Below are 16779 nucleotides of genomic sequence, written 5' to 3'. Positions count from 1 at the left end.
ATTCATGATATTATTGTAATTAATTATATAAAAATATGTATGAATTTAATTCTGATTATTTTGGTCTTTCTCAACTCTTAAATACAAAAATATGATATAAAAATGTCATTTAAACGTTATTACTCTACACCCCAGGGATGGTATTTTTGATGTATTAACATACATGGACGTCTTTAGAACTAAAATATTGTTTACAGGACAGCAAGTTGTGACTGGAGAGAAGTGTCTAGTTCAGAGTGTTAATTGTTTTTTAGGGTAAATCAAGACAAAATTCGTAGAATTCAGTGCATGAATGTATGAATAGAACAGTATCTTGATCCACCACATGGTGGCAGTGTTGTACCAAAGGCCTGTCACGGTCAAACCAATAGAGGATGTGACGTATTCTCTTTTCCTCTGTTAGTTCAAACACTGCAGCGCCGACCAGTCGCCGATTTTATGCTGTATAACTGGGTATAATGGAGTTTGACGAAAACCTCGTAGTAGAGAGAATCGATGATTTAAAGACGATTACAACATTGGAACCGGAACATTTAATGACTCTTCATTGTGTGCAATGCAACACGGTTCTGGCGGACTCTTTAGGGGTGTGCGGAGAGCTGAAATGCATGGACTGCGTCATGTGCATGCGTAGGTTTTGTTTACGTTTTGTTTGTATACAACGCAATTAGTTTCGAAGTTATCGTTGGTAAATTTGCTTGTGTAGAATCTGTTATCCTCCAAGATTAAACTATTGTTTATTGCTACGACTGCTATTATTTAAAACAACAACAAACTCCCCCCCGCCCCCTCCGAAATCGTGTTGCTAATGACAGTTTTTATCGCTCGACAGAATGTATCGCGTGATATTAAATAGCTTAGAAATTTTGATTAATTTGAGCTTATTTCCTTTCTGATTTATTTATACTTATATGTAAGTTTTTATCTCCCTCAGGAGTAACCAATGACGTGGTTGTGAGTGGCGCTCTGGAGTCAGTTCACAAAGGGGAAATGGCTAACTGGTGAGGACATAGTGACTTGCAATAAGTATTATTACACTGAAATGAAATTACACTTACGTGGACTTTGGTTAACTTTTTTTTTTAACTTATGAAGGTTATTAGTTAGTATCTAAGTAAAAACCGTTTAATTCAGATGGATACCAAATAATTCAGATTATTACAGATTTTATTCAAAAATTGAAAATGTAACATTTAATCCACTTTACAATTTAAGTTTTACTTGTAATTTGACAATATAAATATGTTAAAGAGTCTTGCAAGGCATTTTATTTATTTTTTTTGCTTTTGAACAAGTGTTCATGTACCACTGCAGATATATATATATATATATATATATATATATATATATATATATATATACACAGTTAAGTGAATTGCCATTTTGGATTAATCCTCTTCTGAACCCAGCCTCTCATCTTTAACCACATGAAAAAATTCTTTTTTCTTTTTTTTTTTCTACTAAATTTCTTGTATTTTTCTGTTTCCTTTCAGCATTTGCTCCAATCTAAAATGCCGTTCGTGCAACAGTGTCGTGGGGAAACGCATTCACGCCGCTCCTTCGCATCTGGTCGCTACTCGCTCCGTCTTTCTCCTGAACAAAGCCAAAATGAGCTGGTGAGCAGCTCTGATTGGAACTGCATGTTGTGTCTAACTATCGAGCTTGTCACGTGAAGAGTGAATAACTATTTGTCATTATTTTAGCGAACATAATTAATAATAAAAAATATCTGTACCTGCAGTTACATTCTGGACAGCAGCTCAATGGTGAAGGCGTCCTCTCTCTCATTTGAACTGAAGCCTCTTCAGGAAACTGTAGATGAGGTGAGAAAAGCAAAAAACCAACTGGGAACACTAACATGCACTCTGTCTGGATTCCTTTTGCTGATTTCGCATTGAACTATTGTAGACCTTCCCGGTTGATTACAGTACATTAAATTAGTTCTTACAAGCTCATTTCACCTGACAAAAGGTGACCGAAATGCAGCCTACGAATTACACTTGAAAAGTTAAGTGAAGGTGTGGTTTTAAATGAGACACTGCTTCATTTTTGGTAAAAACTTCCAGCAGCTGTGTCCTTTTCTCTGCAGGTAAGGCAGGAGTGTGAACAACAGCTGGACCTGATGGCACACACCTGCAGCCAACTGGCTGACATGAGCATGAACATCAGCAGTCGAAGCAAGAAGTGGTGTTCGTAAGATGTTTGGAGTTTGTGCTGTATGTGTGTGTGGACTGGTTCTGTCATTGATGCTGTAGCATTTAGCTTTATATATATATATCTATTATTCTGGATGATGTAAGGCTTTACATGTTCTGTGTTCTTTTAAAGCTGATTTCTTTGTATTAAACTGATCATCTTTTTTTAAACAATTTTTTCACACAAGTTCTGCTACACTTATTTGTACTTTTCTTTTTTACAATGATTTTGAGTTTGATATCCTGATTTCTTTTTCAAATATTGCATAGCTAGTAGTAATACGTTTGAAACTCCCTAAAATTAAGATTTTTTTTTTTATTTCAAAAGCATAATCTCACCTAAAAGGCATAAAAAAGTCCAACCTTTATTTAAATACAGCAAGAGTGAAATAACACATGAAAAGAAAGGGGAAAAAAAATATTTTAAGAAGTTTGCTGGGACCATTGTAAGAGAAACGGCATCACAGGCATTGGCCATGTGATGCTTTCCCATGTTTCAACCTCGGAAATTAATTTTTAAAAAATATATCTCCACCAATCCCTTTACTGTAAATGCAACAAACATTTTAAACTTCAGTTCCAAAATATACTCACTGTTAAAGAACAGCAGCAAAAAGTGGCCTCTTCGTGTCCCCATAGCGACTATGATACAATATCTTTATCTGCCCTTTTTAAAACCTAGACACATGATGATCGCTAAACTTTTTTGAGTGCATAGACTATTTGAAAATTTAAATGTACTTTGTTTAATTTGGCCAGTAAAAAATGTGGAGTGAGCTGGAGATGGGTGCCAGGAATTTGGACCATCCTGGGAGTTCTGCAAGGGGGATTTTCAAAAAGTTTGAACAATAAAGGTTGGATTTTTTATTTTTTTATTTTTTAAAGTCTACTGGGTCACAAAGTAAATGTTAGCATTAAATATGGATACAAAGGTCCAGCTTTAGTTTATGAATCTGATTGAATGACTAAATAAAAAAAAATCTTTGGGATAATTAAATTTAAAATATAAGACTTGGAGTACTTTTTTGGCTTTAACTCAGTGTATCAAATATGTTTTGCTGCTCAATTTCAAAGTATAAAGGAAACAACACAATTCAATTGGCACCATGCTGCTTTTTATTGCTTAAATTTTTCTGATACAGATTTATTTTTTTTTATTCATTTATTACAAAACCAGACAAGAGGCTCACACATATTAGGCATGCCCGTTTCCTCCCTCTGGAGTGCATAGTTCCTATACAGCCCACCATCTCAGTGGAAAAGTTGAGCAACAAAGTAATTTCAGGAATTTCACCAAGGCTTTCATTGTTACGTTTTCCTCATGGGAACAAGAATTGCAGAGCTGTACTGTAGTGGTACTGCCAGATTGCATGTGACACAGGAAATAACACAGAAACTGACCAATTCCTTCTTTTAGTGCTGTTTTCTTTTCTATCTATATATATAAATCGCAGTTAATCGATAAAACCGTCGGCGTTACCTTCAGTTGGATTAGAAAATCATAATACTCCCCCCCCCCACTCCCTCTATACTTACACTCATTCACATTACAAGGTTAGGTTATTGCATGCAATACAATTCATTCGTTATTCTGCTAAATCATGCATATTTTTTTAAACCCACAAATTCATATCACCTGGACGTCTACTTGCTCATAAATTGGGATTATAAATCACCATAAAGAACATTACAGGGTTGCCTGAACACAGCATTCAAGACGTGACGGTGACGATGGGCGGTGCAAGTCGGAGAGAAAGTGCTTTTCACGCTAGCGTCGTTCGGCTAGTTCTTTTTGCTGCCACGTTTATTCTTAAGTCTGCAACTCGCAGACGAGGAGAGGGTCTTCGTGGATGCTACAAGAGTTCAAATTTAAAGCCTTTTTCGTGTTCAATAGCGACTAAAACTAAATGAGGCTAAAAAAATTAAGATAAAAGGAAATGGGTGGCTAACATGTTGCTAGTTCAAAGGCATAGCAAGGGAAAGGGGGGATTTTCAATGAGATGTTAACACAGTCCTCTTAACACCAACTCCTGGAGCTATATTCATGCATTATTTCAGGTTATTGCTTCTAAAAAATCTAATTAAATACAATTATGTGGATTAAAATAGAACGCTCTGAATCCCAAAACTATGAGGTCACTTGTACAATTTCACAATGACGACTGTAACTGCATCACCTATCTAAGATGCCGAGTTGGGGATTTAAGGTCCTCCTCCCAAATCATTTATGTAAAGATTGTCCCATCTGAGACTAGGTTCTCGAAGAAATTTTTTTGGCTCTTATGTTAAAACTTTACAGACTACAATGTGGTTTAAAAAACAATACAAACATTAACATGTGTAGAGGTGCACCAACAGATCCGCTTTTGGAAAATCCAAACTCTTTCCATTCAGCGAATTCACCATAAGATACGCTTCCATTCCAGATGTGCTCAAAATTTTGTTGCTATTATGCTAATGAATTAAAAAAATGAATAAATTTTTTTTAAATTCATGAATTAAAAGAAAAAAGTTTACATTAAATATGACATGCAATTAATATCACATGTGAATAAATTCATTCATCCAGTTGGTGATCACATGATGATCACCAACCGGTTGGTGATTTGAAGAAAGTATTTCCATTGCAGTTTTGCGAAATAAACCAATTTCTCTATGGCCAAAACGCCGCCTCATCCTAGAAACACAACGTTTTATTGAAAAACAAGAGCTTTTTCAAAAGTGCTGTGTTTCCATGAAGCAAATTTATTTTCAAAATGGCAAATAGCGCAATTATATGGTTCATGGAAATGCAGCCGTAGTCTGTGACTCATTCACTCATTCATAGTTTACAGCTCTCTAATGGCTGCAATCCGGCGAGAGACAGCCAGACTTCAGTGGAAAACAGGAATGCTGAACAGAGTAGAGCAAAGTTGCTGTCTTATCCTTTTGAGCTTTAAGCCTTAAGAGCTGACGTAAGAATCTACGCTCTGTGTAATACATACAATTAATGCTGTTTCTGTAATGCTAGTTGCGCTAACAATGATAAGAGCTAAAATAAGACATCCTTAAACTTCACTTTAAAATACTTGCGAACCCTATTCTACAGCGACTCCTCTTTCACAGACAATGTGACACTGCCACGGCTCTTACTATACACAATCTCCAATCAAGACAGGAAGGCTAGAAATAAAATATTTTGAATGCCGTTATATTTTCTCATGTTACAGTTCAAGAGAAGTCATAAAAGATTGAAATCGATGTTGGCAGGTCAAAGACATACAAAAGCCATAATTGGTGCACCTCTTTGTAACGGTGTATCCCAACTGTGTCATGCTATATATTTCCTACTAGCATATACATGCCTTAAAACAGAGCTCAAGCACTAGATTTTAGGTTAGAGCATTATCTAAATTTGACGTACCTAGAGGTTTTTTTTAAAGTATGAGGCTAATGCTCCCTAGTTTTTACTGAAATGGACTCCACAGATTTGAGCTTCAGCTCGGCCTACAAATCGATACTCTTGATGAAGCAAGCATTACTACTGGTCATGCATGGCTACTATGATGTTTTTTGGCACCACAGTCCCGCTAAATAAGCTAACGCACATGAGTCTATACATATCTTAATGGAAGACATTGGTGATTTTGTTGCTTTCAAACAACTTGTCACTTGTTTTATACAATATACAGTTTGGTCAACAACATGACAGTTAAGATCAAATATTGCACAGATCCCGGTAAAGTGTAATTCTGTTGTTGTTGTTCTTGTTGTTTTCCCTAAAAATGTATATGGCAAAAATAAAAATAAAATAAAAAGGGGAAACCATTTATAAGCTGCAGGAAGTGTGAAGATGTAAACTCTTGACGCTACACAGACACGGCTAGGCATGAGCCGGATATTAGCATCAAGGTACGAAGTAGGGATGCACCAATGTGAACTTTTGGGCTGATGCCAATACCCGATCTTAATACTGCCATTTTGGCAGATAACTGATATTTACCGCCAACTTCGCTCATTCTCTGCTTCGGCTAAACTTCCCACAATCCTGTGCTGTGTCACTATCACATGACCAATCTCCTCCCTCACTAGAAAAATGGCAACAAGATGGAAATAAATTTCGGTTGTTAACATCCACCCAGTTTTATTTATCAGACCGATACCTAGATGTTAAAAAATGACTATTGGCTGATACTGATGTTAGCGCCGATATATCATGCATCCCTAGTACGAACATTTTAAAGACTGAATTTAAAAACCACTAAAATGCTTTTAATGAGATGCCAGAAAAAGAGCTCTAAACAGAGATTTCTAGCCACACCCCTCCCCCACACGTTGCTGCACACTGTAAACTGGCAGGGGCTTTTCCCAATGTTTATTAGGAGTCCAAATTTAGCTGTATATTTTCAGCGACCTAAATATTTCTGGTAAAATAAAAGCAGTTGTCACATAATACCCACTTTGGTTTCAGATTTTTATAGCAATACTGTGCCGTCTATAAAAACATACCAGCTCATGCCTAGGCAAGACGTTTAAGGAATCCTCCTAACAAAACTAATGCTGAATATAAGCAACAGCATATTTACCTTCTGCTCTTCTGCCAACTACCTGATATGTCAATACTGAAACATTGATGGACAGACAAAGATGACTGCTGTGGTGCTCCGTAACGCCATGCTTTGTTCAGAAAACGCTCCTCTCAATCCCCTTGGACTTACTGTGGCAATGAGGTAGTTGAAAAGAAAGGAAAATGAATCAACGAATCTTAATTTGTATCACAGGCGTTTGATCTTTGCTACAGTATGTTGTGTCTTTACTTTCTTCGGGAAAAAAAAAAAACACATACAGTTTGCTCATTACCAAACCTCTTGTGCGGTTGAAAAGCAACTCTGTTTTCATAAGCATCACCTAGATTTCACCCGTTTCTTTAAGCAAATTAAACAGGTGTCGTTACACCAGGCTTTATGTCATAGTTTTCATCTCCGAGGTTGGACGACTTTAAATCTTTGTAAATCTGAAATGTTGCGAGCGGTCCTCACTGGTGATTAGGCTGCAGAAAGAGGTCAGGACAAATGGGAATGCTGTGGAAGAGAGAGAGATATCCAGTGTCCCAAAAAGCAACCCATAAAGAGGGTTAGCTTAGCTACAGTTCTCTTGGGCTCGGCAGAAGTGGAGGTTCTGGGTCTTCTCCCGGGACCGGCTCCATCTCTCTACCTGTAAACATTGGTTTCATTGGAAGAGAAAATGAAGTATTAAACTAACATCTTAAAATCTCCCAGTTAAATTATTTGCACAAAATCCACCCATTTGCAGAATTTTTGTAGTTTATGAACATTTTTAAACATTAAACATTTTTGAAAGAGCACAACGCTACTTGACACGTCATTGGCTGGCAAACCAGCCAATCCAGGAGCGTTCATTCATTTTCTTGGTGTTGATTGGCTGTTCTGCCAAGTGTGAATAAAACAGTTTGTGGATGTTAGCTTCTGTGGTAGTGATAAGAATAGTTCCAAAGTGTGCATTAATGGATATTAACCTAAATATGGTGTGAGTCCCAAATATTCACGGATTTCAGGTATTCCCGGGCCAAAATAATAATAATAATTACAATAATTATTAGTACAATTAATAATAATTTTCTAATTTGTTTATCATTCTAAATGTATGTCAGGTAACATTATGTATTTATGATAATTTCTTTAAGCATTATTCTGATAATATTGTGGTAACCATACTTACATATACAAATATATGATGCCCAGGGTGGCATTAATGCTGTAACCGCCACTGTATAAACGCAATATGATAAAGTAAATTGAGCTCTAATTTTAAAATGTAAATTAACACGCAAGTACTAATACTAAGTGGCTAAAACCTTAACTAATCAGCTGAATAATGAAACAGATTTCGCACTTAGAACTGAATAAATACATTTCGCAGAAGAAAAAAAAATCTTTCAAGGAATTGTTGACTGAAGCACTGACCTCAGTGTAAAATGATGTAGAAATATTTCCTCTGTTCCTCTGAGCTGCTGCCGCACACAATGGTAAACAAAAGCCGGGGGGATCCTTCCTCTGCGGTGACACATTATTAAGAGTCCTCTTCACCTGCAGGACTGCCAGCTTTATTTTCATAAGACGACTCGACAATTTTGTAGGAAAACTTCAAAGTTGCGGACCCTCTTCTCTCCTCTCCTGGACACGGCAAGGGGGAGAGAAGAAGGTCCTCTCCTTCCTTCACCCTCCGCTCCTACGCCATTTTTGCTCTGCTAGTACGAGCAAAAAAAAAGAGTGCGACGATTGGACGGAAGGGTTGTCAGTCAAAGCTAAACCCCGCCCCGGAAACACACCTTTTTCTCTCGTCCTTTATCTTAATTAGGATTAGAGGTTGTTTATAATCACTGCAACGTTAAATGGTTACTTAGTTAAAATATATTCAGACGCAATTACAGTCGGTTGGCATAGAAACGCTAAAAATTGGCAAATTTCCTATTTACAGATATTAGTAGTAGTGTGTTTTTTTTTTTTTTTTCAATATACAATGCAAACCCAAGCGGATAAAGCGGATTATAAAACACCAATTTCCACTACAGCAATCGAAATAATTACGACATTCTTTTTAAAAACTCTATGGGAGTCTTTAAACAGGAAAAAAAGTCTGCTCAGACATTTAGCTTTTGGCAGTAAGCTAGCCAAAACTCAAATTTTGGCTAGCTTACTGTTTTAAGAATTTAGACCCATTGGATCATCTAGTTCTAAATCCAAATTCAGGCTTTTGACGTGTGTTGGAGGAGGGAAACCTACAAAGGTTTTTATTACCGTGACAATGAGAGGGAGAACAACGCGTTCTGTAGTGAGTCACATAAGACAAACATAAGAGAAGCCAGTAGTTTCTGTAGAAGGAAATTGCATAAAGCAAATGTAGATTGACACAGAGTGAAACCATTGTTAAATTCCTTATTTGGGTGCAAAAACGTGACCAATAAAGTTTATCCTAATGCCATAATACATGGCATTGGTTCCCCAAATGCCATGTATTATCAGCTAGCAGGATATATGAGAAAAAAAAAAACTTGATTTGGATTTTTTTTTAAATATATTTTGACTAAAATGATAATTGATTCGATTTATTTTACAGAAAAGTCCAGGTAGATTTCCTTAAAATACTTTAATACTATAAATATCAGCTACTATATATTGGTTCCCCAAATGCCATGTATTATCAGCTAGTAAAGCAGCAAACTTCAACAAAACAACATGGATTTCATGGCACTTTTTATTCAAATCAAGTTCAATAATCACTTACATAGCTACAGAGAGACATCACATTATATATAACTTATGATCCCATAATGATTGATAAAAATAGTTGAGATGTTCTTCCTGCACTCCGTTACCGAGAAATGCAGAGATGAAACAGTCACACTGAAGCTTTAATGGCTCAGACAACTAAACTCTGGTTCATATTCATACTCCTGTACAGATTATTCACTCTTTGGCTTCTAGAGCTAAACACAGAAATAAGTTAAAAAACAGACAATCAGCTTTTGTTTTTTCCCCCTACTAGCCACAATAGAAACAGATGAAAGTAACAGAAGAATGAAATGATATCTGTGTGGAGTCAGGCTGAATGAACTAGGTGATCCGCTCCACCGTAGATCCTAACATTCATTCCTAGGCTTTGATCAAGTCCTAATAGGATTTAATTTCAAAAAGAATCGCAAAAACTTTAGTTTTAACAACTCTAACTTTAGTCCACAGGAAAGCGACATAGTCAAGGCTACAGATTTGTGATTAGTGTTTAGTCATGGCACTTCAGTGAGTAAATCAACAATCAGTGGGGCTGGTCTCGCTTTGCTTCGGGGAATTGAATAATAAATTACAGTTTGCTCCACCACAGGCCGGAAGGAAGGAGTCATATAATCCTGACAGCGTTATAAGAAAAAAAACAACAAAAAAAAATGCTCATGAAATGGAATTACACATTTAACAATTTGCACTTGACCACATTATTTCTACAACGACGCATGAATTAAATATGGTTGTATTAGTAAACTTTGATTTAAACTTACTCACAGCGACAGCGAAGAGCTTTACCACAAAGAACAGCAGTGTTACCCACTAAGGCCCTTTAAAACGTCTCTAATAAATACCGGTGCATGATTAGGAAGGTGGACATTGTGACATTGCATAAAACAACTCAAGGCACGCAACCGTTTCTTCCCCCCTCCACTTTGTTCACGGAGCGGTGCAAGCGGCAGAATGTCAGGATCAGAGACATCTGCCCGGTGTGAAACGGTGCGTACCTTGGATGTGGCCCTGAGACGGGCTGCAAAGCAGGATGAAACTATGACCTGACAACAGCTGACCAGTCCCAGCTCTACTCATGATGCTCTACTCATGATGTGTGAAGGGAAACAAAAACAAACAAACAAAAAAGAAACTTTAGTGGAGGAACCGGATGCTCATTTTCTGTTCCACGTCCACCTTTTCCAAAACCTGTGAAAACAGACAGAACAGCATGTTAACGCACAAGAAATTATAGTCAAAGTTTACGTTTTAGCAGGTAACTGCATGTGTGCGAACAGCAGTTTATAGCATTACAGTTCAAACAGTAAAATAAAAACAAAAATTGTGTTTTCACAATTCTTATTAATCATTAGCAGGCATATAAGGACTCAAAAAAAAGGCAATCTAGTGAAAACAACATATTCAGAGTAGCAATTGAGCCCAAACTGTAGAAAACATATATAGACACATTTCACATTTAAGATAAAAACTAATTTGTCTGTCAACATGTTTTACACAAAAGTAAAAAAAAAAAATTCACCTGGTTCAAATTCCCCAAAGGAATTCGATGTTATTGTATTTTAAGCAATAAAATGTTTAGTTTCTTATTTAAATTGCCTTTTTTTTTAAAGATATTAAATTATTTTGTTTATTTCCATTTTCTAATGCATTTTAATATTGTACAGAAAATGCTTAAGTACTTTAATGAAATTTCTTCAGAATTTACCAGTATTTTTAATCAATTAAGAAAAAAATTAATTAATTAATCGATTAAACCCAATCAATTATTGATTAATCAATTACTAAAATAATCGTTAGTTGCAGCCCTGTTAAGAAGTGAAAATATTTTCTAATATAACCAGAAAAACGCTCAGCCAAGCATGGTAATGGCAGTATGGTCATTGGGTCTGTTTTGCATAAACAGGACCTGAGCAGGTTATGGTCATTCAGTTGACAATGACGGAGTCAATTTGAGAACAGAGCTGAATGTGACCTCGCAGTGGTCTAGTCAAAGCCCACAACTCACCTTCATAAATTCTTGAAAGGAAATACAGGTGTCTCCGTTGGTGTCGGCCTCCTGGATGGTCCTATCAGCAATGCTGCCGAGCTGGTCGTCCGAAATGTTTACGCCGACCATCATCCGAAGGACCTGAAACAAGCGACGTCGTCATGGTTACTGAATATGTTTAAAAAAAAAAAAAAAAAAAAGCAACTGCTGAAGATGAAATAAGCGTTTACGCAGACAATACAGTGGTCAAAAGAAACTTAACGTTACACGGACGGCAGAAACGTGATCACTTGGAGGCGTTTTAGCTCTTTGGTGAATCAAAGTCAGTTTTTAGAGTTTATATATTTGGAGTCACATGTTTAGTCTGAATCAGTTGGGCCAGGTGGTGAGACTGTTTTGCACCAAACAAGGCCTGCGTCTGAGTCACTCAACCAGCAGCTTCCCGCCAATTACAGGTCGAGCAATGTCACCCAAACCGGAGCGGCTTCACGGAGAGACAACAAATAACACACAGGAAGCTCCGAGACGACAGAACGAAGAGCCTGCAGCTCAGGTGAGATATCAAATCAGCACAAGGTCTAAGTCTTTTCATCGACTCGGTTATTCGAGCCCCGTGCAGAACGCCTATGAGCTGAAGTTGCATAACTGCGTCTCGTTGTCCTCTGACACCAGGCAGATTTGGATTGGATTATTCAGGGTTCGCACAGTTTTCCCACAGTAAAAAAATCAAGCAAATTCAGGGGAAGTTTTCAAACTAGACAGTTTCAATTCACTATTGTATGATATAATTTATGACTGTTATTAATAATGTCTTGTGACGGGACAAGGTAGCTGAAATGTAAGAATTTTGTGTTTTCAAATGTCTCTCATACGCCACACACCTGATTTGGTCCGAGAACAAAACACTAATTTCGCAAAAAAAGTTCCTCCATTTTCAGTAACTTTAATGTTTAAATTGTAAGACGACATTTATTGTAATTACACAGATCAATAAGTCATTGAGCCATCAGAAATAATGAAAAACTAACACTCTGACATAACCCAACAAATCTGAAGGCAACTCAAATCCCTGGTCAAAATAAATGTTTAAACAAAATGTACAAAGAAAGTTACAAGAAATAAATCTCTAAAAAATATATCTGAGATTTTATCTGGCATTTAACAAGTAGAAGTTATTTTGGTGATTCTAACTTAAAAGAAGAAAAGTTCAGTCTGATTTATCTTCAGCCGTTGAGACAAAAAATTGTTGTGTGTTTTTTAATTAAGTGAATGAATACATCTGGTTTTAACTGTAAATAACATTCAGCAACTATAAAGTTGTGCAGATAGAATAACAGGCACCTTGAAGGACTTTATACAGAAATCAAGAACTTTCCAAACCTTGAAAACACTTGACTGAAATTCAAGCATTTTAAAGGATTTCAAGCACCCAAATCCTAAACCCTGTTTATTTGTCTCTACTGGAAACAAGCTGATTGGATCTGACTGATTTGTGTAATGTCAAAAAAAAAAAAAGAGGAGGAAGTCGGAGCAAACCGACTCACTGACCTGCAGCAGCTCGTCCCGGGAGATCTTGTCGTCTCTGTCCAGGTCGTACAGACGGAAAGCAACTGGGGAAAAAAAAATAAAACTTTTCTTTTTAAAAAAACAAAAACAAAGTGGTAACCCGCTGACCAAAACCCCTGTGAGTGTTCCCCATAACAGTCAGCAGCTCCACCCTAACGCGACCTCGGCGAACACTCACAGAGCAGCTTGTTTGTCCTGCTGTTGAGCGGCTCCGTGGCGGGCGGGTTCTTGTTCTTCTCGTTGTCCTCGATGGGTCTGAAGTGCGCCAAGGTGCGCATGAAGCCCTTGAAGTTCACCTGATCCTCCCTAGAAGACACAAACCCTCAGAGTCAGCAGTAATCCAACACCTGCGGTACGTTCTTCTTCTTCTTCTTCTTCTCCAGCTTGAGCGAAAGCCAACGGTGCCAAACCTCCGAGAGGAAATCGAAGCCATATGAAACCATTAAAAGCCGCGTCTGGAATCCAAACGCCCACTCCTGAGACATTTAGGGATTTTAATGATATAGACAAAACATCTGGTTTTCCAGCCTTCCACTCTGATATAAATATAAATATAAAAAGATGAGGCTTATTTTAGGGATGGGAAATGTTCCTACACATTTTTAGGTCAAAGTCCTTTAATTTTACAGAGCGTTCTGAACTTATGAAGCTAGTTCTGAAAGTAGAAAGCAAAACAAAAAAAAAGGTTTCTATACCTTTTTGTTACATTAGGAAGTAATAATAAAAATAATTTGAAAAACTAGGAGAAAAAATAAAACAAAGGGACAATCCTAAAGGATGAATTGATGGAATAACAAATGAAGTGATGGATGGACAAGGATGGAAAAAAACGGAAGATAAACTAATGAATGGACGGAAAAATGGAATAAACAAATTGACAAATTAATGGATGGAGGGGAAAATAAACGGATGGACAAATGAATGAATGTATGGAGGAATTGATGGATGGATGGACAAACAGAGGCAGATGGACGGATAAATGATTAAACTGCTGGGTGGATTAAATATTTAGACAAATGGCATAAAAAAAAACAAAAAATTAAAAAACGAAAAAAAAAAAAACATTCCTATATCCCATTTTCAGGATTTTCCCCAGTGTTTTGTCAGCCTGGCGGGCCACCAGGCTTTACTTGTGCCCCCACCAGGTTTAGCATCGCTTATTTATTTAAGTATTTTAAAATGTTTGCATTTTTCAAGACTTTAAAGTTGGTGTTCATTTACTAATCTTCCAGTCTTCAAATAACATGATCATACTTTCACATTTCTTGTCAACTTTAAACATTTTTTAACTCAAAAACAAGGCAGTTCGCTGGGTGAACGACTGAACTAGAACCCAACCACCAAGCTTAGCAATTTTTCTGGGGAGAAACCTTGTATTTTCTTTCTTCAAACTCAAACCCAAACTTTTCCAAATGCCCCATCAACCCCATCGATCAATATTCCTCATGGACACGGCCTTCAAAGACAAAAGGCAGAGGGAAACAGCAAGTTAGAGAAACTTACCCTTCAGGAAAAAAGGCGTTGATGATTCTGTCCCCAAGAGGATTGATGGCCAACTCTGGGATCCTCTGGAAATCTTCTCGACTGTCGATATCAGAAAATACAATTAACTTCAAAGATGATCCCCTAACAGTCCGCTACAAGGAGATTTTAGCTTAGCAGAAAAATATACTTTAACCAAGTTTTTAAAACAAAATCACCCTCCACACCACCTCTCAGAGGACTGGGGTGGGTGGCTGGACGCAGACCTCTAGAGGTCATTATTATGGCAACTCTCAGACGATAAGGGAAAACTACAACAAACGAGGACAAGGAGCACCCGAGACGTGTTTTCTGTAAACAGAATGTCTTTCAGGAGACACGCTTCCAAGAAACTGCAGACACATTTCACCGTCCTTGAAGGGTTGACCTGCAAATGATTGTCTTAGTAAACCAAAGGGCCTTGTTAAACCAAGGTTCACATGAGAGTCTTTATTGCTCAATAATTATCTCATATTCCATCACTTATTACCTTAAACTAGACTCAGTTACAGCGCTTCCCTGAAGCTTGTTATTGATCTTCCACAAAGAATAATCCTCCACTTCTTTTATTCCATGTGGAGGCATTCCCCATTTATCAGTAGCAAAGTGATAAACACATTAAAAAAAACATAAGATGCAACAATCAATAGGTCAGAGATTGGGAGAATCAACTGCTTAAAAATGTGTCCAAATAAGCAACTTTCACACATTTTTTTCTATAAAACGCATCAACCAAAAGTGTGAACTTTAATGGACTTTTTATAGCAGGAAGTATTGGAAATTTGCGGATTATATTGTATCCCCCCCCCTCCCACTTAATTCTAAATTTTGACATCTAACAAAGAACTTAAAGCAACGAAAACAGATCTGAAATATAAACAGGAAATCAGATTCATCCAGGAAAATATGATCGATACTTCATATCGATCAATATAAAACATATAAAACAGCTGTAAGAACCGACTTTAATGTCTGATGTAAATCCTCCCAGCTGTCGCCTCCTTCAGAAACTGTTAGGTGATGCGTTTATGTGCAGCTGCTTACCTGAGTGTGCCGTTTTCTCCTTTATCCAGGCTGGTGAAGCGGCTGTATAGGCGGGTGATCTGGCTGTGGGAGACTGCAAACCAAACCATTTCAATGTTTTATAGACAGGACAGGAGAACATAACACACACACCTCCTAAATAAATACTTAATACAATTACACCACACTGACAGCGCCCAGGTAATCAACAAAATAGCACAGCAAACCTCCAGCTACACATACACAGTTCAATGTCAGTATTTATTTTATTTTTTAACTTACAGCCCGTTTCCTTCTTGATTTCTTCAATTTCTTCTTCTCTGAGTAACGTAGACGCTCTGGACCCCATGGCGAAACCTTAAAAAAAACGACTTCAGTAGCTCCCAATATTGCACAACAGAACCAGCCGAGATACGTCGAGGCTGAAAGTTAGCAAGCAAGCTAACCTTGCGGGCTGAACTTTAAAAAATGATACGGTTCGTTCAAACAGAGGTCAGAAGCGGAGTTTAGCCCAGGCGGTCGCTTGCTGCCTCTCTGTTGACACAACTCGACCGGTGGCCTGCTTTCTGTTAAAGCTTTCTTCCAGTCGGTCCAGATTTCATGATGTTGAGGCGAGTTTCGGTCCGGCTAGCTTCCTGTCTAATGAGGTGGGCGGGAGCAAGCACGACCACGCCCTGACAGGATCTGTCCCATAGTCTATGATCTGTCCGTCTCGTCTCATTAGATTTAGGTAGCATAGCATTTTGCCTGCATGGAAAATAAATAAATAAATAAATAAATAAATTAATAAATGAATAAATAAATAAATAAATAAAGTTGGGAATGTGAGGTGGTCCACTTAAAAAATAACTGCATGGTTTGCGGTTAGGGTGTTACGTCAATCCGCGTTTCCCCATCAGATACGGTTCCCCGTTTCCCCATCAGATACGGTTCCCCCTTCGTCTTCTTGCCGCTCCGCCCCGCCCACGCGGCAAAATAGGCGCGTGCTCGTGATGAGCACTGAGAAAGCACGCGCGTGGCAAGCACGCGCTTGTTCGGCGCGCTTGTCTGAGGAACTACGGACACCGTGAAAGCTCAAACAACATGTTTCGCCAAAGTTGTCACATTATTAATAGTTATAATACTAATAATTATAATAAATATAATAAATATATATGTTATACATATTATGATTATAATAAATAATATATATTTTATA

At 37.5% G+C, this 16779-nt stretch overlaps 2 protein-coding genes and 1 long non-coding RNA gene across 3 annotated transcripts; 1 reads left to right on the top strand and 2 right to left on the bottom strand.

Moving 5' to 3' along the window:
- The first annotated feature begins 349 nt into the window (after positions 1–349).
- On the top strand, positions 350–5972 carry oip5 (opa interacting protein 5). Its single transcript, XM_016666699.1, has 5 exons — positions 350–630; positions 935–1001; positions 1494–1616; positions 1742–1823; positions 2090–5972. The coding sequence occupies exons 1-5, from the start codon at positions 459–461 to the stop codon at positions 2195–2197; spliced, it is 552 nt and encodes a 183-aa protein (XP_016522185.1). The 5' UTR covers positions 350–458; the 3' UTR covers positions 2198–5972.
- LOC103131494 (uncharacterized) lies at positions 4464–8462 on the bottom strand. The gene is made up of 2 exons (XR_475386.2): positions 8159–8462; positions 4464–7388 (listed from the first exon to the last, which is right to left on the bottom strand). It is a non-coding gene; the product is annotated as an uncharacterized LOC103131494 (long non-coding RNA).
- Positions 8463–9431: 969 nt separating this feature from the next.
- chp1 (calcineurin-like EF-hand protein 1) lies at positions 9432–16264 on the bottom strand. The gene is made up of 8 exons (XM_016666700.1): positions 16028–16264; positions 15864–15938; positions 15603–15675; positions 14541–14621; positions 13216–13343; positions 13020–13081; positions 11490–11612; positions 9432–10672 (listed from the first exon to the last, which is right to left on the bottom strand). Exons 2-8 carry the CDS (start codon positions 15928–15930, stop codon positions 10619–10621), a joined length of 588 nt encoding a protein of 195 aa, XP_016522186.1. The 5' UTR covers positions 15931–15938; positions 16028–16264; the 3' UTR covers positions 9432–10618.
- Between the last annotated feature and the right edge of the window lie 515 nt (positions 16265–16779).

This window comes from Poecilia formosa, unplaced genomic scaffold (genome assembly GCF_000485575.1).
Source record: "Poecilia formosa unplaced genomic scaffold, Poecilia_formosa-5.1.2 Scaffold776, whole genome shotgun sequence".
Classification (NCBI taxonomy): Eukaryota; Metazoa; Chordata; class Actinopteri; order Cyprinodontiformes; family Poeciliidae; genus Poecilia; species Poecilia formosa.
Note: the sequence above shows the minus strand (reverse complement) of the source record. Positions and strands in the feature narration are given on the sequence as shown.